This window comes from Saccopteryx bilineata, chromosome 3 (assembly GCF_036850765.1).
Source record: "Saccopteryx bilineata isolate mSacBil1 chromosome 3, mSacBil1_pri_phased_curated, whole genome shotgun sequence".
Classification (NCBI taxonomy): Eukaryota; Metazoa; Chordata; class Mammalia; order Chiroptera; family Emballonuridae; genus Saccopteryx; species Saccopteryx bilineata.
In genome coordinates, this window is record NC_089492.1 from 213621735 (window position 1) to 213643144 (window position 21410).

Here is a 21410-nt window from a genome sequence, read left to right on the forward strand (position 1 = left end):
TATCCAGTCAGAAGCCGTGTACCCAAGCAAGATCTGCTCTGGAACCACTTGTGCCTTCTCATAAGTCACAAGGGACATTCATTTGCACTGTGTTTTTCTAACCTTCCTATGACCTCTGGGTAGGTTATTACTATTTCCTGATTTGCCACACTGTCTTCAACTCTCACCTCCTCAAGGATCTGTTTTCCTCTCATCCTCCAAATATATTTTCCTGATTCTCTCCCAAAATGGCTTCTCATAGTTATTTAAAGTTCAGCCAGTACTTTTTAAACAAGGAGACTTTGATTAGAAATAAGAGTTTGGTTTAGAACAAAAATGCATCCTTTAAAGGAAATTATTTCAGGTTATCAATGAACATGGGGAACACACCCTCACAAAAAAAGAACAGAAAAGCAGAATATTTGAGGAAGAATAAAGGATTAGAAACTCCCATTTTAGTTGTTACCTAGTATCATTCTGTTTCTACTCCCTCTTCAACCCTTCCCACCTCAGTACCCTAAACTGAACTTTTGCAATGTATTTTAGTTCAAAAATAAAAGAGAGAGAGAGAGTGAGAGAATATATGTCCAGCCCACTGAGATAAATGAAAAAAGTATCTGGTGGGGAGTTTCTGTGACTAGCCCTTCCCTGTCACTCCAAAAGATAAGGGGGCCATATTTTCAGCACACCTGCAACTGCTTTGTGGCCCACAATTGCGTCACAGTACACTGAAGGGGAGCTTACACTAGGCTTATTTGCACTGAGACCATACTGAGAACCATCACTGTGGAACTAGTGCTTATCTGCCCTTAGCAATATAAAAAGTTTTTAGATTTTCTATACAAGATGTAGGACGGTTGGGACTATAAAAGTTCTGAACTGTGGCTCTTTCAAGGAAATGGACATCATACTGGAAAAGCAGCCATCAGTATTTGCATTTAGATTCAGTGCTAATAATAACTGGAGCACTCTGAGTGATAAAGACCATCTTCTGTGGGGTTTTCTTTCAAAAAATCTATAGCAGGCATAGAATCAAAAGACTTTTTTCCACAAAAATCCAAGATGTTAATTTTTGTTTAAGGGAAGATGTTCTAGTTGTCTTAATCAAAAGCCAGAAAAGACTGCTAGGCAGAATTAATTAGACATCTGAAAAATTTAAAAATAAATAGAATATTCAAGCAAAGACAGATATATTTAAAAGGAAATATTAATATACGGAATCTAGGTTAGACATTTGTTCTATCAATAAAGGCTGTTTTTAAAGCTTATTAAAAGTGATTGCAAGGGTGATAGAGATAGATTTGAAATTCTCATAAAAGTCTTCCTCAGTAAACCAATGCGCAGTTTATATTGATGCTTCAGTTAAATATAGGTTTTTTTTATTTTAATTATAGCATTTAAATGAAGTAGTGGTTCTGTTTCCTATTGTCTGATGCATTTAGGAGTTTATTGATTATTCAGAAATTTGGTTAACTCTTTAAAATTATTGCCTACAATTCAAGTACAAAACATGCTTAGGTTATGTAGCTGGGCTATCAGACTTTATTCTAATCTTTGAAAGCTACTAATAGCCAACTTTAACTTTTCTAGAAGAAGATAAACAGATTAGATTTATTTGACACATTCTTCAGAGCTTTATAGATGGATATCTTAAAACAGGTATTAGAAAAGTAACTTTATGCCCAATTAGGAGCCTATTATATACTATTTGTATAACTTTCTTAGAGTTTGTCCTAAACTTAGCAACCTTAGGCTTTACAGTCTTCAGTTACTGTAATTGCTAATTGCTATGCTTAGACTTTTTTATATTAATTGTGCTTATCTTTGTCATCACATAGGAGCAGACACATTGATGTCTTTGTTCCTTGTGTAGTCTCGGGTTAGTAAGTGAAATAAGAAATGTGAAAGTACTTTATTTATGAATGTATTTTTAATAGTATGTTTCTTTTAATTGAATTTATTGGAGTGACATTGCTTAATATAATTACATAGATTTCAGATGTTCGATTCTATAATACATCATTTGTATATTGTACTGTGTGTTCACCACCCTGTCAAGTCTCCTAAAATGAAAGTATTTTTATAAGTAAAGATAATTTTTTTAGCATGTGAGAGAGACAGACAGGAAGTGACAGAGATAAGAAGCATCAATTTGTATTTGCAGCACTTTAGTTGTTCATTGACTACTTTTCATATGTGCTGAGCCAGTGACCCCTTGCTCAAGCCAGAAACCTTTGGGCTCAAGCCAGTGACCATGTGGTCATGTTTATGATCCCACATTCAAGCCAGTAACCCTGCACTCAAGTTGGTAAACCCATGCTCAAGCCAGACCTCAGGGATTTGAACCAGGGTCCTCAGGGTCCCAGATCAATGCTCTATCCACTGTACCACCACGTGGTCAGGCAAAAATAAAAGTATTTTTGATATAAACATTATGAGTCTTTATTATTACTACATGTAGTATTTAATTTTGGAGGGAGGTCCTTTCAATAATAATACCAGTCAGCACTTATAAAGTTTTAATAATCATTTTGTAACTTCTTTAAAACTTCAGGTTCTCTATTTCAGCCTGAATTCACTTGCTAACAGAATTAACCTTTATTTCTTTCCAACATTTGAAAAATATTATAAACTAAATAAAGTACAATTATTCAAAGGCTTTGAATATTTAAATATTATGTAAATTAAGCAACTTAATTAAATCTGTAGGCTTCAATTTCTTTAACTTAAAAAATAGGTTGGACTCTCTGACTGGTGGTGGCACAGTGGATAGAGTATCAACCAGGGACACTGAGGTCCCACATTCAAAATCCTGAGGTCACTGGCTCAAGGGTGGGATTATCAAAATGATCCCTTGATCACAGGCTTGAGCCCAAGATCGCTAGCTTGAGCAAGGAGTCACTAGCTCGGCTGGAGCCCCTGATCAAGACATGTATGACAGGCAATCAATGAACAGCTAAAGAGCTTGCAACTGTGACTTGATGCTTTCTATCTCTCTCTCTCTCTCATCTGTCTCTCAAGGCACACACAAAAAAATTTTTTTTAAAACATGGTTAGACTAATTCAGTCTTGACATTAGGTCATTTGTGTGCTGACACAGAAACTGACAGTTAATTATGAGACTTTCCTTCAGAGCTAGATGCAACCTTTTCTACATATAAATCTAGACAGCCACTTAATCTGATCTTGTCCATGAAATGAGACTTATTTACTGTCTTTGGACAAAACAATATTTCTTTAAAAATTCTAAATGTATAGTTCTGTGTTGGGCTGTGGGGGCTTTTGAAGCTTTATCCTTAGGACTGTTACCATTTAAACCTAGAGACAATGTCTCCTAACTCTTTAGAACTAGCCTTGGAGATATCTGCCTCATTGTGGTTGTATGTCTCGAGTCAAACTCATTATCTTCTCCCTATCTCCTCTGTTGATGCCAAACTAACTTACATTATTAATTTATTTTGTTAATGCTGTCATTATTCTACCTGTTACTCACCAACAAAATACCCAGCAAAGACAGAAATTTCAGGCTACAAAAGAGTTAAGTGCCTAATTATAACAGTGGACACATTGTCAGTCTAGATTTTACTTGTTTTCTATAGTATTTTAGAATGTTAACCACTCATTCTTTTTCATACGCTCTCAACCACATTCTGTTATTTTGCCAAAAGATTTTGCAAAGTATTTTCTTTTTATTTATTATTATTATTATTATTATTATTATTATTAAGAGAAGCAGGGAGGCAGAGATACAGGCTTCCCGCATGCACCCGGACTGGGATCCACCCAGCAAACCCACTACAGAGTGATGCTCTGCCCATCTGGGGCCACTGCTCCATTGCTTGCAACCAAGCTATTTCATGCCTATCCTGAGATGAGGCCATGGAACCATCTTCCGCAACCAGGGCCAAATTACTCAAACCATTTGAGCTATGGCTGCAGGAGGGGAGGAAAGAGAGAGAGAAAGACAGAGAAGGAGGAGGTGAGGTTAGAGAAGCAGATGGGCGCTTCTCCTGTGTCCCCTGACTGGGAATTGAACCCGGGACTTCCACACACTGGGCCGATGCTCTACCACTAAGCCAAGCAGCCAGGGCTGCAAAGTATTTTCTTAAAAGGCAAAGAAAGAAAATAGACTTGAACGGTGCCAGAGAAAGAGGATCAATATGGGCTGCTGACTATTTAAGGTGGTGATTATAAAAGCAAGATCCTGAGGGATCTCTGCACTGGAATTCCAGAATTTTCCTTTAAGAATTGTTTATTTATTTATTTACTTATTTATTTTAACTGAATTTATTGGAATAACATTGGTTAATAACACTGTATAAATATCAGACCTATAACTTTATATCTGTATACTCTATTGCAGGTTCCCCACCTGTATACAGATAAAAAGTCTCCTTCCGCCCCATCGGTTTTTTATTATTATTAATTATTATTATTATTATTATTGGTTACCTAATTGCAAACATCTCAAGCATGCACCCACCTCAGGACCTTTGCAGTTGTTATTTCTTCTGCCAGAAAGATCTTCCCCAAGTTATTTGCACAGCTGACTGTCTCACCTTCTTCACATGTCACACATGTCACTTCGGAGAGACTTCTCGAACCAGTCTATCTAAATAGGGCTCCCCACTTGGACTGTCACCAGTCCTTTAACCTCCTTTGTTATTCTTCATTACAGTTGACTACCTATTGTCATTTTCTACTTTAATTTTGTATATTTATTGGCTTGTATGTGAATTCAGGGATTTGTCTCTTTTTCCTTCCATCTCCTCTGGCCCTAAAATAGTACCTAGCTTATACTGGGCACTTAGTAAATGTTGTTGAAGGAATAACACACTGAAAATCACTTACCTGTTAAATTAAGTCTGTGCTCTTCAATTTAACATTTAAGGTCCTGTACAATAAGACTTTAACTTAGTTTTGCAATCTTTTAAGGGAAAATAAGGCAAAAAACATTGGGGGACAGATCATGGAGTGCCTGAAATACAGACTGAGAAATTTCAGGGCTAGAACTATGGCTATAACTTTGGTATAACCACTAGAGCTGTAGATCCTCATGGAGTATGACTCTTCTCTCCAATCTCATGAATGTGCCCAAGAGCATCAGAGAATGAATGCAGTCACCCTAAGAACACCCAGGAAAGGTCCTGTTATAAGATGCAGCTTTTAGATTAAATAATGCTAAACTAAGCTGACTTCAGATGAGGCACAAGAAAAGGCTCCTTCAAATCATCAAGTTGTACTAGAAAAAAAAATCAATAAAGTTGTACTAGGATATTTGTATCACTGTTTTGTATAGAAATCTTCATTCCGTCCTCGTTGTCTAGTGATTTAAATATAAACTATAATCCTTCACCTGTAAGACCCAGTCTTATCACAATTATTCCTTAGTACAGAAATACTAAAAATACTATGTGTAATTAATGGCTCAGCTAAACAAACTATTTTCATTCTTGAGAAATATTTTCCTGCCTCTTTACCCTTTCCTTATGCTCTCTCTATTTAGAGTTCCTTCACTGACGCAATCTCCAACTGTCAAAATGATATCTTTATTCCCTTTGTGAACATGTGGAAGCTCTCCCCCTTCTTTGAATCCTTTTTGTCCTTGACATGCCTGTCTCTTTCTCTTACTATATTGTAGTCATTTATAAAATTTACCTTATCATTCTCTATGCTTCATAATGGAGGAATATTCTTACAATTGTATATCCTCATAACATTTAATGCAAAGCCTTTTCCACAATAGATATTCAGTTAATGGTTGTAGGATTGAATTAATTCCATTAAAAATGACTTACATATCATCCAAGGACAATTCTAATTTAGACAAGGAGAGATATACTGTCATTTTATTAGATAATAACTTTTTCAGATAATGCTTCTTCACAAGTAATTACTGAATAAACATTGATAGTAAGGTAGCTGAGAAGTTTTAAATTTACATGAATATTCCCAGCAGCATCCCCCTCCCTTTTTGTACCCATGTCATCTTCCAGTAAGTATTGTCTAGTAGGTGCATAGTGGGTCCAATAAAGTCAACACTCATTTTCTAATAAAGTGAAAAGAGTGCTGTTTCAAAATATAAAACCTAAAAAGACTGTTGGACAAACAAACCAGGCACTTTTAAATTAATTTAATTTAGAGTTGTTTGTAGAATAAATCCTGAATAACTGCTAAGTAAAATATAACATGAACAAAATACTTGAATAACAAACCTATACTCTAACCACCTTAACAACTGAATGAGCCATTTTCGTGGTCACCTGATATACTGCTTGGCCTCAAAATTTGAAAACACTGGCTTTCTCATACAAATAGGTTCATCCATATACCCAGCTGTCTTTTTTCCATGGTTATGGCACAGAAACAAGCAGAAAGAGTTTGTCAACTAAAGAATGTCTTTATTTTAAATTAACAACAAGATATTTTTTCCATCTCTAGGGTCCAAGAGGAACAGATGGTCTCTCGGGGGAACAAGGTGTACAAGGTGCCAAGGTAATCACTGAAAAAAGACCAGTATTTTTTCATATATAATTATTTTGAGCCTACATATTCTACCTGTTTAAACAGTAATGCATTTCCTTACAAAAGTATTGTTCTAAATTTTCTCTTAATCTAAATATAAAACATACAAAATATTTTTTACCACACACAGAAACGTTTTCTTTTTAATATACAACTATGTACATGGTGTCCAATTTTTTGTATATGAGTATATGCTAGCACAGGGGTTGGGAACCTTTTTGGCTGAGAGAGCCATGAACACCACATATTTTAAAAGGTAATTCCATGAGAGCCATACAACAACCCGGATACGTTACTCATTATCCAATAAAAATTTGGTGTTGTCCCGGAGAACAGCTGTGATTGGCTCCAGCCACCCACAATCATGAATATGAGCAGTAGGAAATGAATGGATTGTAATACATGAGAATGTTTTATATTTTTAACGTTATTATTATTTTTATTAAAGATTTGTCTGCGAGCCAGATGCAGCCATCAAAAGAGCCACATCTGGCTCGCAAGCCATAGGTTCCCGACCCCTGTACTAGCATGTATAACACTATAATTTATTAATTTATTAACTCACTTGGTATTGATACTTTGTTAGGGTGAAAAAGGAGATCAAGGAAAAAGAGGACCTTATGGTCTTATTGTAAGTAGTAAAACATTTCACATTAAAGATAAACATTTAAAATCTTTCATTTTCCTGGTTTGTGGTTAATATCTGGGGAAGAAGCTACTTGACCAGGTGTTTTCTTCCTTATGCAGGGTAAGACTGGAAACCTTGGAGAGAGAGGAGTTCAAGGGAAGCCAGTAAGTTATGAAAAATAAGCTGTGAACAAATTTTATCTATTTTATTCTCTGACACAACTGTCATTTAGTATTTAGTATTTAGACTAACAATATAAGGTTTTTTTTCTTCCTAAAGTCATTAGACCAGTATTTTAATTTGGGCAACTTGCTTATTCGTTTTGGGCCTTGGTTATACCTATCTATAAACTTTGGTTGATAACTGTTACTTTTCCTTCACCCTAGTTATAGGTTAGATTTTTTGTAAAATCCATGTCAAAATAAAACTGTGTGATATTGTATAAACATAATGGAATATTAATAAAGCATACATAACAAGAAACTTCTCTGAGGCTTCTTGCCTGGTTTCATTTGATTTCAACGTGGTTTTAAGACCTTTGCAGTGCGGAGCCATGTGTGGCATCATGCTTTCCCACAGCACTGCTCTACGAGTTGGGTTTTTTATTTTTGTTTTGTGTGTGTGTGTGACAGAGAGAGAGAGAGGCAGAGAGAGGGGCAGATAGGGAAAAACAGACAAAAAGGGAGAAATGAGAAGCGTTGATTCTTTATTGAAGCACCTTAGTTGTTCATTGATTGCTTTCTCATATGTGCCAGCGACCTTGGGCTCAAGCTGGTGAACCTTGCTCAAACCAGATGAGCCTGCGCTCAAGCTGGCAACCTCAGGGTTTGGAACCTGGGTCCTCCATGTCCCAGTTTGGTGCCCTATCCACTGTGCCACCACCTGGTCAGGCTGTTCTAAGAGTTTTTAATGTTATATAATACTACATATTTTTCTATTGTCAAAAATCTTTTCAGACGTATACAATTGTTTTTATCATCATTGACTGGGGCAAAACTAAGAATATTCATGGACATGGGCAGTAGAGTGGTGACTGCCCAGATGGGTGTGGGTATGGAAGAGTATGGGGACGTAAATGGTGATGAACAAAAACTTGACTTGGGTGGGGGTGGGGAGTGAATATACAATACAGCGTACAGAGATCTGTTGTAGAACTGGGCACCTGTAGCCTGTATAATTATATTAAATAGTATAACCCTAATAAATTTAATAAAAAAAGAAAGATGCATATACATAATGCACACAGACATGCACATGTGTGGTATTACATATGTATAATTTTGAGCACATACGCTTAAATGTATGGGTATATTTAGTTACTTTCATTGGGAATCATAATTTTAAATGATGAAATTTGATTTGTTTATATACATAAATATGTAATAAAAGTTATAGAATTTGATAATAATATAAATAACCTACAACTGAAGAGTCAAGAAAGGAGGAGAGAAAAATGTTTCAGCTGCCATAGTAATAGTCACTCATGTCATCGCATATACTTGTTCCTCTTTGAACTCTGCTGCCCCCTGCCTGTTCTTTTTCATAATAGCATTATATCTGACAGTTGTGAAACCTAAAATGTCAGATCTAAAAGAGAAAAATGATGTTATCCAGGGGAAGAACTTTCGTGTGACGCTGTATTATTAGTTGATGTAATCCCCAAAGAATATTCTTTGATTATTAATATTTATCATCTGAGTTTCTGTTCTATTAATGTAAATGGTGTTTTGGTATATTATTTCCATTTTGCTACACTGTAAACAAATGTTTACATGTTTGATACACTGTAAACATATGTTGTAATTAGTGGGGAAACTTGGAGCTCGTCAAGTTCATCAAGCCTATAAGATATTTCTTGATAAATGTAAAATTTGGTATTTGACTTTCTCAATCAAACATAAAACTTACTAGAACCACTATTGTAACCATAGCTATGACAAGCGAATTTCATAGACAATTGGAAGAGTCAAGTTACTTTAGTGTATGACATGGGTTAAATATTAAATCATGAGTTTATAATATGTAGTTGTTGAGGTTTACTTAGCTTTATACCTACATTGTCTCCTTTTTTATTGAAATAAAATAGATTTTTGAGATCTTTAGGAAGTTAATATCAATTGATACAAGAAATTCAGACAGCCCCAAAGATTTATTTATCCTACACAGTAATCTCAATGTCTCTAATCATTTATGCACTGTTAACAAGCAGGCATTGCCATAAAATAGAAAGATACATTGGAGGACAGGTTGACCTTTGTTGCAGTAATGCATGTTCATATTAGCTATATGGATAGTTTTGGTTGAATTGGTTAGCTCTCCGGATCATATTTTCCTCCTCTGTAAAATAGACATCTTTAAATTGTCACAATTCTAAAGCTAGATATTAAATGGAAATTGGTAGCACATATAGTACTTACTCTGCTAGCCCAGATAACCAGGAGAAGTATATTTGCCTATGGGTAAAATTGTTTCCACATGTAGATCCTGTCTCAAAGGGAGAATCAATAAGAAAGGCCAGATCCATTCTGTTATTAGGGTGATAAAGCCTGAGTAACTGTTTTTAGTTTCCTAAGTCTTATACAAACTATAACAATTTATGCATTACTGTTATCTAGATATTTTTACAGTTGATGAGATTGGGGGGAATATCCATCTATGATTTTGTTTTTCTCTATTCCTTTCTTTAATCTTGTCAAAATTAGCTTAATGTATTTTGAAACTCAATTTTTACAGTATTCACATTTATGATTATAATCTCTTCCTAATCAATTGATCTTTTTATCATTGCAAAATGTTCCTCTATATCACTGGTAATGCTTTTTATTCCTGGTAATACTGTTTGTTTTGACATCTATTCTATTTGGTATGTCTCTCCAGCTTTCTTATGCTTATTGTTTCAATAGCATATCTTTTCCTTTCATTTACTTTCAATCCATAGTGTCTTGATATTTAAAGTGAGTCTTATATTTGGGTCTTTTTATATATTCATTCTGATCATCTGTGCCTTTTAACTAGTATTTGAACTATTTCCACTTAGTGTAATAATTGATATGGAGGAAGGATGAGAGAGAGAGAGATAAGAACATTAATTTGTTTCTGCATGTGCCTTGATCTGAGATCGAACCGGTGAACTCTGTGCATCCAGCATTGCTCTAACCAACTGAGCCATCCAGCCAGAGCCCTTTAGATTTCTTATAGTCAAGCTCCGCTAGTGATTAATTCTCCTACTTTTGATTATGAGAATGTATTTACTTCATTTTTTTTTATTTTCACTGGTTATAGGATTCTGCGTTGATAGAGTTTTATTTTATTTGCTTTTATTTCACACTGAAAAGTTGATATTTCATTTTTTTTACCTCCATTATTTCTTATGAGAAGTCCACACTTACTTTATCATTTTTCCCTTTCATATAATGTAATAGTTTTATCTGGCTACTTTCAAGACTCTTTTTATCTTTGGTTTTTATCAGTTTGTTTATGATGTGCCTAGATGGATTTTCTTTGCATATATATAGCTTGAGGTTTGATGAGCTTCTTGTGTGTGTAAATTGGTGTTTTCAGTAAATTGGAAATTTTTCAACTTTGTTTTTTCAAATATTTTTTCTACCGTCTCTTCTCTCTCCTTTCTTTCTTAAATTCCAATTAAATACATGTTAAACATTTCATATCTCTTAGATCCCTGAGGCTCTATACATTTATGCTTCAATCTTTTTTCTGTTTTCTTTTTTTAATTGGATAAGCCACTCTATCTTCACTCATTTGTTAAGCCCATGGAGTGAAATTTTATTTATGGTAGTGTATTTTTAAGTTCTACATCAGATATTACTGTAATTTTCATTAGGGTTGACAGGTGTGATTTCTTTTTTTGAGATTTCCTATTTATCATAAGCATATTTATATTTATATTACTGAGTATATTTATGATAGCTACTTGAAAATTCTTATGTGATAAAGCTAACAACTGAGTAATTTTAAATTAGGTTTCCGTGAATTGTCATTTCTTATGAATATGGGAATGTTTCCTGTCCAATAATTTGGAATTATATCATGGACATTTTGAATAATGCATTATTGAGACTCCAAATTCTGTTATATTCCTTTGAATAGTATTTCTTTTTTTAAGAAATCTGGCTGGCAGTTAATTTTTCTGGATTTAAAGTTTAAATTCTCTAAGCTTTGTGGTAGGTGAAAATCTCTGTTCAGTTTTTTTTAGTCTTGGCTTGGCTGCTTGGAATCTGCCTTACCATTATATACTTCAAATGTCAGCAAAAGATTTAAGTAGAGTTTGTATTCAGATTTTGAGGCTTTCTTTCTCTGGCTCTTTCTTCCATCACTTTTCAGGAGCTATAGTCACTCCAAATTCTTCCCTCTGGTTCTCCATACCAGTAAGACTACAGGTCTCTATTTGCTTTTTAAAGCCATTTTGTATGGCTTACCCTCTGACTAAATGCCATTAAAAATCAGAAACTCGGCCCTGGCCGGTTGGCTCAGCGGTAGAGCGTCAACCTGGTGTGCGGGGGACCCCGGTTCGATTCCTGGCCAGGGCATACAGGAGAAGTGCCCATTTGCTTCTCCACACCCCCCCCTCCTTCCTCTCTGTCTCTCTCTTCCCCTCCCGCAGCCAAGGCTCCATTGGAGCAAAGATGGCCCGGGCGCTGGGGATGGCTCCTTGGCCTCTGCCCCAGGCGCTAGAGTGGCTCTGGTCCCGGCAGAGCGTTGCCCTGGAGGGGCAGAGCATCGCCCCTGGTGGGCAGAGCGTCACCCCCGGTGGGCGTGCCGGGTGGATCCTGGTCGGGCACATGTGGGAGTCTGTCTGACTGTCTCTCCCCGTTTCCAGCTTCAGAAAAATACAAAAAAAAAATCAGAAACTCACCTAGTGACATTCTCTTTTTCTGTGTAGACAACCCCCACTGCTCTAGTTTATCCTATTTTTTGTCTTCCTTGAATGCCTTCATATATTTTTTTATTTTAATGGGGTGACATTGATAAATTAGGGTACATCTCCAGGTTATTTTGACATTTGATTATGTTGCATACCCATCATCCAAAGTCAGATTGTTTTCTGTCACCTTCTATCTGGTTTTCTTTTTGCCCCTCACCCACCAGTAACCACCACCCTCTTGTCCATGTCTCCAAGTCTAATTTTTATGTCCCACCTATGTATGGAATCATATAGTTCTTAGTTTTTTCTGATTTACTTATTTCACTCAGTATAATGTTATCAAGGTCCATCCAAGTTGTTGTAAATCAGGGGTCGGGAACCTATGGCTCGCGAGCCAGATGTGGCTCTTTTGATGGCTGCATCTGGCTCGCAGACAAACCTTTAATAAAAAAAAAAGTTAAAAATATAAAACATTCTCATGTATTACAATCCATTCATTTCCTACCGCTCATGTTCATGGTTGCAGGTGGCTAGAGCCAATCACAGCTGTCCTCCGGGACAACACCACATTTTTACTGGATAATGAGTAACGTACCCGGGTCATTGTATGGCTCTCACAGAATTACATTTTAAAATATGTGGTGTTCATGGCTCTCTTAGCCAAAAAGTTTCCCGACCCCTGTTGTAAATGATCCAATGTCATCATTTCTTATGGCTGAGTAGTATTCCATAGTATATATGTACCAACACTTTTTAATGCACTCGTCCACTGACTGATACTTGGGCTGTTTCCAGATCTTCACTATTGTGAACAATGCTGCTATAAACATGAGGGTGCATTTTTTTAAAAATATTTTTGTCCTGCCTGATCTGTGGTTGCTCAGTGGATAGAGCATTGACCTGGAATGCTGAAGTCGCCAGTTTGAAACCCTGGGCTTGCCTGGTCAAGGCACATGAGAAGCAACAACTATGAGTTGATGCTTTCCAATTCCCCCACCCCTACTTTCTCTCCCTCTCCTCTCTCTAATATATATATAGTTCTGAGTATATTGTTATCCATACATAAGTTGGGTTTGATAGAAGCTACTTGGTCAATATTAGAAGTAGAAACTCTTAACAGTTCCTCTTTAAATAAAATTTTCTCTGGAGCAACTCAAAATACTTGAGAAACATTTATTTCATAATTCCTATAATACAGAAAGTATATAGTATCAACTCTATTCTTTTCCATTCTTCAGAGAATGGAGCATAATGCACACAGTTTTCATGATCTTACAGTGCAAATGTAGCCATGGAGACAATGAGTATATGTCCCCTTGTTTATTCTCTTAAGTCTTTAAGGATGCTCTGCATATTTGTTGAAAATGGAAAAGGCATTGAATGATTCCTCACTGAAATCAGTGGAAAGCAGTTTGGTATAGTGATAGAGCATAGCATTATTGTATCTGACATATTGGAGGACAAATGTTGGTTCTGCTACTTACTGTTTTTACTTTGTACAAATTATTTAACCTCTCAGAACCTCAATTTCCCTGTCTTTCAAATGAAATACTTTTCATGGTTATAAGAAATGATGTTTATTATTTTTTGGCACAGGTTTTCAATAAATAACAACCATAATAACCTGAGTTCAAGTCATGGAGCAAGGAGTTCTAATACAGATAATGGATTTTTAGTAGTTTCTGAAAAGCCTTAAAGGGAATTTTTATTTTGTGCCAGCTTCTTCATTTCAAAAAAAATAGAGTACATTTAAATTATTTCATAGGTTTGCCAAACAGCTTTTATGCACCATTAACAGCATTTAAAGTATATATGAAGCTTGGTATTGTGTGCAAACACACTTTACAAAGAAAACTGGGAGGACATTCTTTACCATTCTAAACTTTTGCTATATGTTTCAGTTGGGATCTCTTATGTTGATTCTGTCCCTGAACTGAGGAGCCTGGGGCCTGGGATAATGAGTAGCATATAATTTTTATGACTGAAATAGTGCCTTAGTCAGATGGAAGTCCATGATTTTACATATCTTCCTTTCTTCAACTGGACAACCATATACAACTAAACATAGCATTGATGGTTGTAACTTAGAAGATTGAACATTGCTAGGAATTTTTAAATAGCTCTACTTCTGAGTGATAATAATATTTTTCTCTTAGCTTTTAATTTTAAGATAAATAATAATTGTGATCCACTGTACAGTTCCAGGCTTCCTGAGGTCAGTGATGTAGAAGAGGCAACTTGCAAATAGACAAGAGCAATATTTTATATATCACCAATAGTCAGCAGTGTTCAGTACACAGTACATGCTCAGTAAATCTTTGATTAGGAGAATCAAAGAGGACTTGGAATTTGACTTAGAGTTTTATGTACCAGTTTAAAATATAGCCCCATTTCTAAGACTCAATTTTATGGTACCATAGGTGGCATAATATAAAAATGAGGTGGGGGATGGAAGGGCATTGGAGAAGTCCAATTTGGTCAACTAGGTCTTGAAACTCTTATACTATACCAGGCTTTAAGGGCATAAGTCATATTTATTAACACATTACAAGTTTATTATTTTTGGATAAAAACACTTTTATGTTAGTATTAAAGTTATTAAAAATCCAAGTTTAAAATAGTTATGCAGAATTATTTGTTACTTGATAGGATAGGAATTAAATATAAGAACATATATAGAACCTGACCTGTGGTGGCGCAGTGGGATAAAGCGTCGACCTGGAAGTGCTGAGGTCACCAGTTTGAAACCCTGGGCTTGCCTGGTCAAGGCACATATGGGAGTTGATGCTTCCAGCTCCTCCCCCCTTCTCTCTCTGTCTCTCCTCTCTCTGTCTCTCTCTCTCTCTCTCTCTCTCTCTCTGTCTCTCCCTCTCCTCTCTAAAATGAATAAATAAATAAATAAAATTTGTAATTAAAATAAGAACATATATGGATATAAAGAACTCCTAAAACTTAGCAAAAAAATATATTTATATGGCCAAAAAATGGCAAAGGACTTGAATAGACATTACTCCAAAGAAGATATACAGATGGTCAATAAGTATAATATAGATGCTCAATAATATCATTATAGAAATGAAATCAAAACCACAATGAGATAACATTTACTACCCATTAGAATGGTTATTATAAGAAAAAGAAAAAAGAGGCCCTGGCCTGTTGGCTCAGTAGTAGAGCGTCAGCCCAGCATCTGGATGTCCTAGGTTCAGTTCCCGGTCAGAGCACACAGAAGTGACTATCTGCTTCTCCACCCTCCCCCCTCTTCTTCCTCTTTATCTCTCTTTTCCCTTCCTGCAGCCAAGGCTCGACTGAAGCATGTTGGCCAGGGGCTGAGGATAACATCATGGCCTCCGCCTCAGGTGCTAAAATGGCTCCGGTTACAAAGGAGCAGGGGCCCCAGATGAGCAGAGCATCACTCCCTAGTGGGCTTGCTGGGGGGATCCTGGTCAGGCACATGTGGGAGTCTATCTCTCTGCCTCCCTGCTTCTCACTTAAGAAAAATACAAACACACACACACACACACACAGAAATTAACCAATGTTGACAAATACGTGGAGAAATCAGAACCCTTGTACATTGCTGATGAGAATGTTAAATTGTGGGGCTGCTTTGGAAAACAGTTTGGTGGCTCCTTAAACATTTAAACGTAAAATCTATCAATTCTATTTTTAGGTATACACCCAAAAGTATTGAAAGTAGGGGCTCAAAGAGATATTTGTACATCAATGTTTATAGGCTCATTATTCACAGTAGCCAAAAGGTAGAAATCCCAAACATTCATTGGTGGGTAAATGCATATACAAAAAGTAGTATATAAATATTGCAGAATTTTATTCAACTTGAAAAAGAAAGGAAATCTTAACACATGTTACAACATGGATGAAACTTGAAGACATTATACTACATGAAATAAACCAGAACAAATAGTGTATTATTCCACTTACATAACGAACCTAAAGTAGTCAAATTCAGAGGCCAAAAGTAGAATGGTGGTTGCCATAGAAATAGGGACAGGGAATTATTTAATGTGTATTGAGTTTCAATCTAGAAAGATAAAAAATTCTAAAGATAGATGGGTAATGGTAACAGAACTGTGTAGATGTGTTTAATGCCACCGAATTGTACACTTAAAAGTTGTTAAAGTAATAAATTTTATGCATATTATATCAGAAAATGGGGGGGAAAGAATAGAGGTAGACAGAAAAGTCAGGCAGGGGGATTGTGTAAGAAAGCTGAGGTAAGGGAACTGAATAAAACATTTTCAACATCACTTTTTCTTCAAGTTTTGCCTTTGTTTGTGCAGGGTTTACAAGGATCCCCTGGTAGTACAGGAGACAGGGGACCTGCAGGAGAACCAGTAAGTTTATTTCTATACTTTTCTAATTATATTTCTTTCATAATGTACATTTATCTTTCTGTTAGTGCTGCCTTCTGCTGAGGCCAGTATGTTTCTAAAAGCAGCATTTGTAACAGACACCTAATTAGGTATTGTAGAACAAATATTTTACTGCGAATATAGTCTTTAGTGCTTCCTCGTTTTATATAATCAACTTTGGTTCTGTTTTTCTACAACTGTTCAAACTTCACATATTTTTTTTTCAACAATGATAACTAAGTTTTATTGAATCTCAGAAAATTTCTTTCTGAATGGCTTGCTGTTTGTATAATAATAATAACACTGCCACACACACACACAATCACATTTATGAGGCCAACTCTATATGAAAGACCACATAAAAGTCCAGTGTGCTATTGAACACAATGCAATGTGAAGATCATAGAAATGTACACTTGACACCCATATAATCCTATTAATCAATGTCGCCCCAATAAATTTAATAAAAAGAATAAATAAAGATGATAGAGAAAAGCCAAACTTAACATCTGATTGGCCAAAATGTGTAAATGTTACAGAAATGTTGGTACATCATTTAAACAAAAACTTATATCATAATTTGATAAATGTAATTTTATTACAGAGTTTCCATGGAAAATAAATTGGGAAAAGGAAAGACCTTGTGCCAGACCAGGTGGTGGCACAGTAGATAGAGCATCAGACTGGGATGCAGAGGACCCAGGTTCAAAACCCTGAGATTGCCAGCTTGAGTGCAGGCTCATCTGGTTTGAGTGAGACTTACCAGCTTGATCCCAAGGTTGCTGTCTTGAGCAAGGGGTCACTCGATCTGCTGTAGCTCCCCAGTCAAGGCATATAAAAGAAAGCAAAATGAACAACTAAAGTGCCACAATGAAGAATTGATGCTTCTCATCTCTCTGCCTTCCTGTCTGTCTGTCCCTATCTGTCCCTCTCTCTGTCTCTGTCTCAAAAAAAAGGAAAGACCTTGTCACACCTACTCTCTCAGAATTTACTCTTTCTTGCCTATGAAGTTATTCTTCTGGGATAGTATGAGATATAACATACTGTAACATGCAATATATAGTCTTTCAAACTACTGGGCTGTTCTTATCCATCAATTGACACAAACATTTACAAATGGCCTTTGCATAATAATTTATTTGATTAATAGCAAGTGGTAAATTCTAAAAGTCAAAGAGTTATTCTTGTCAATCTGTATTTATTTTCTTCTTTATATATTTAACCTATGATATAACTCTCTAAACAATAAAAATTTGATCATATATATAATTCTTTCTATTTGAAGACTCTTAGATATGTTACTTTATCAAACTAAATTCTTCTCAGTTTTCTCCCCATTTTATATCTCTCAACTTGCCTCCCAATTCTAATATTTATTAAAAATAATGCAACTCTCTTTAGCATTATTTACTTAAACAGCTTTTTCTTCTAAAAAAATTCTGTAGCTCCTTGAAGTCAGAGACCTTTTGTTTTTTTTACCTTTGCGGTCTTCTTTTCTGATATAATGTCTGGCATATTCTATCTATTAATATTTAATGAATGTTTGTTAAACTGAATTGACCAAAGATCCTATCCCAAAGGTATACTGTTTAGCCAATGATATTAGATGAAGTGAAGTGGAATGATAATAATTTAACACATAATAAAGAACACATTTAAGTAAAGATAAGTGTTTCAAAAGCTATGGCAACAGCAGAGACCTTATACAAAAAAAAGATTTTTTTATTGTAGCCATAAATGACAAAATGGCATAACAGCACCTAAAAATTGACACTCAAGTCATAGGGTTAGTGAGGTTCATAAGTAAAACATAAATCAATTTATAGTAGATACAGTAAAACTTTGTTTCATATATTTGAGCTGCGTGACCAAATCATAGAAAAGAATAGAAATAAATTGGTAAAATGAAGGACACTGAAGACATATTTAAACATATTTATATTTCAAGAATACTAAAATAGAGCATAACAGCTTTTCTATAGCCAACCCCTATTAGTATTATCTCTTTTTCTCAGACAAGATTCAAAACTGCTTTAGTCATTGCAATGCAATTATTGCAATTTGGGTAATTCATCATTCATTTATTCAGTCAACATATATGTATTAAGAACCTGCACTTAGAGTATAGTGGTAACCATGGAATTTTTTTCAGTATAATGATAAAAGGACATATTAATTAATAACAGAGATAAATGGATAGTTTAAAACTGAAATAAATGCCCTGAAGTATCGGAATTCAGTTCTCAGAGAATGTACAACAAAGAAACTATCCTAATGTAGGGGTAGGAAAAGCTTTTATGAGGATGAGTATTTGAGCAGGGATCTCATTTAAGGATGAATAGTAGTTACTTAGGTAGATATGGGAAAACACCATTTCAGAGAGAAGTCATGAGCCTGGGAGGAAGCACTACGTATTTATTTGAAGATCTATAAGAGAGGGCCAACATGGCTCAGGCACAAGAGAGTCAGGTAGAAACTGAGTGCAAGATGAGGATGGAAAGGGGAAACAACACTTGCAGCTTTATGAGCCATGTTTCCAAAGATTTCTATTTTTATCCTAAGAGCAAAGGGATGTCATTGAAAGGATAGGATTAGTTTTACCCAATTATTGCTTTATTAAAATCACTCAAACAACAAGGTAGAGATCAAATTGTGAGGGATCACAAATAGAAAAGAATGGCTTTCTGTTGCAATAACCCAGGTAACAGATAATAGAACCCTCTAGATTAGCAGAGTAAAGAAATCTGTAGATATAAAAGATTCAAAAGGAGATAAAATCAATAGGATATAGATATCCTTCCTATACATGAAGTATGATTTCTAAGTTCCTGGTCTGAAGAATTAATGAGATAATAATATCATTTACCAGAACTGGAAATACCAACAGAAAGCTAGGTTTCAGTTTAGCTATGCTCAATTAGAGATGCCTTTGAGAAAATGTGAAGTTGACAATTAGATGTGGAACTCAGAGCAGAAGAATTTACTGAAGTTAAAAATATTGAGTCATTGGCCTAAGGAGAGAATATAGGAGGAAGAGAACAGGATTGAAATCTGAGATATGAAGAGATTCAACATTTAATAAATGTTGAATGAACTGAAGAGGAGATGGCAAGAGGTGAGAGGAAAATCAGATATATAACTTAGGAGTTCAGTCCTAACCAAACCCTTTCTTAAAATCTTCATGACAATCTTAGATTTCTTTAGAAGTATGTGGGCAAACTATGTATCTAAATCAAATGATAGCTCTCAGATTAGTAACTTGCTTTTGTAAATAAAATTGTGTTGAAACCATCTACAACCATTTACTTATATATATATGGCTGTTTTCTTGCTACAACAGCAAAGTTGACATATATGACAGAGACCAGATGATCCACAAGCCTGAAATACTTATTATCTGGCCCTTTAGGAAAAGGTATTTGCTGAACTCTAATCTAGATTCTATTTACATATATAAAAAAAGTCCAATCAATGCAAAACTGAAACATTAGTGCTTCCCCTCCCACAGCCAGGGATCAGTGGTTCAAGCAAGTTGGCCTGAGGTGCTGAGGATGGCTCCATGACCTCGCCTCAGGCACTAAGAAGAGCTGATTGCTGAGCAATGGAGCAATGCCCAAGATGGGCAGAGCATCGCCCCCTAGTGGGCTTGCTAGGTGGGTCCTGGTCAGGTACATGTGGGAGTCTATCTGCCTACCTGCCCACCTCTCACTTAATTTTTAAAAAAGAGATAAAACAGAGGGATATAGAGTTGTTTATAAGTATGGTTCCACAAAAGAATTAAAAGGAACCATGAAAGAATATTTATGGTGTTTGACTTAATCTGTTTTTTTGTACTCTCCATACTTTTCAAATATTTTTAAATGAAGATTATTGTAATAGTTTAGAAAAGCAGTTTAAGACAACCAATTGTACCACATTTTTTCTCCCCATTATTAACATATTTTAAAAATGAGGTGTTCACAAAATTGTGATGGAGTAAAACCTCATAGGAAATTTTATCTTGTTATTTTCTGACTCTAAAAAACACCTTTGTCTTTCCAGAAAGATCAAAAACTGCAAATAGCTTTTTTGGATGGCTGGAGAAATAACATTATATTTTAGTTGCTAAATAAATATTAATTTATCTAAAATAATTCTAGCCAGTTAAATGACTTCCGCACACTAAAAAGATCCTTTAGGTTGAACAATTTAATGTTTAGCCAATAAGCTAATTACTCAATGTTTATTTCCTTAAACTACTGTATTCAGTATCACAGTGACCAAGATTTCCATAAAGGTCCCAACATATGTTTTATTGCCCTTATTGATTATCCTGTGTAAACATTGTTATATCCATTTATATAAAACAGAGGAATTGTTCAGCTGGACTCAGTAATGTGATAAAGTATGACATAAAAAAAACTCCAACATATTTTATTTTATTGGATATCAAATATTTACTTCTTCAAAAATGCTGTTTTGTTTGTCATATATTTTTACAGAATTTTAAATCTGTAATTATCATACTCACTAAATAACATTTTAAATTCCTTAGCACAATATTTTATATTTAATAGGCATTGATAAGTATTTATTCATGAATGAATAAATTAAGGAATGAAAGAATGAATGGTACTATCTTTACTTTTTTTTTTTTGAATCCAAGTATACCTTACTGTTATTCACAAAAAAAAAACACGTATCAAAAAAGATATAATTTTGTTTATACAGAAAGTAAAGTAATACATAAACATATTGTTATATTACATGTGCTATCTTATAAATTCCATATTTAGATACATATGTTAATTGAAATATAGAATAAACTTTGATTCTCATATTTTAAATGTTATTTAATACAGGGACCACGAGGACCTTCTGGTGATGCTGGACCTCCTGGAGAAATGGGTGCTGAGGTAGTATTTTGTGGCTCTTTTTGTTAGTTCATTTAATACTTTAATATTCCTTAATATGTAATTGATATATTAGATGTGTGTTATGGAGAATAATTTTATAGTGTTTTGTTTCATATTCAGAAAAT

General features: G+C 35.0%; 1 protein-coding gene across 1 annotated transcript in view; it reads left to right on the plus strand.

Moving 5' to 3' along the window:
• The window catches only part of COL24A1 (collagen type XXIV alpha 1 chain), a 367011-nt gene that overhangs the window by 237053 nt on the left and 108548 nt on the right, over positions 1–21410 (plus strand). Inside the window, exons 30-34 of the mRNA XM_066264956.1 lie at positions 6421–6474; positions 7091–7135; positions 7252–7296; positions 16319–16372; positions 21232–21285. Coding sequence (XP_066121053.1) covers positions 6421–6474; positions 7091–7135; positions 7252–7296; positions 16319–16372; positions 21232–21285 — 252 coding nt within the window. The remainder of the gene's footprint in view (positions 1–6420; positions 6475–7090; positions 7136–7251; positions 7297–16318; positions 16373–21231; positions 21286–21410) is intronic.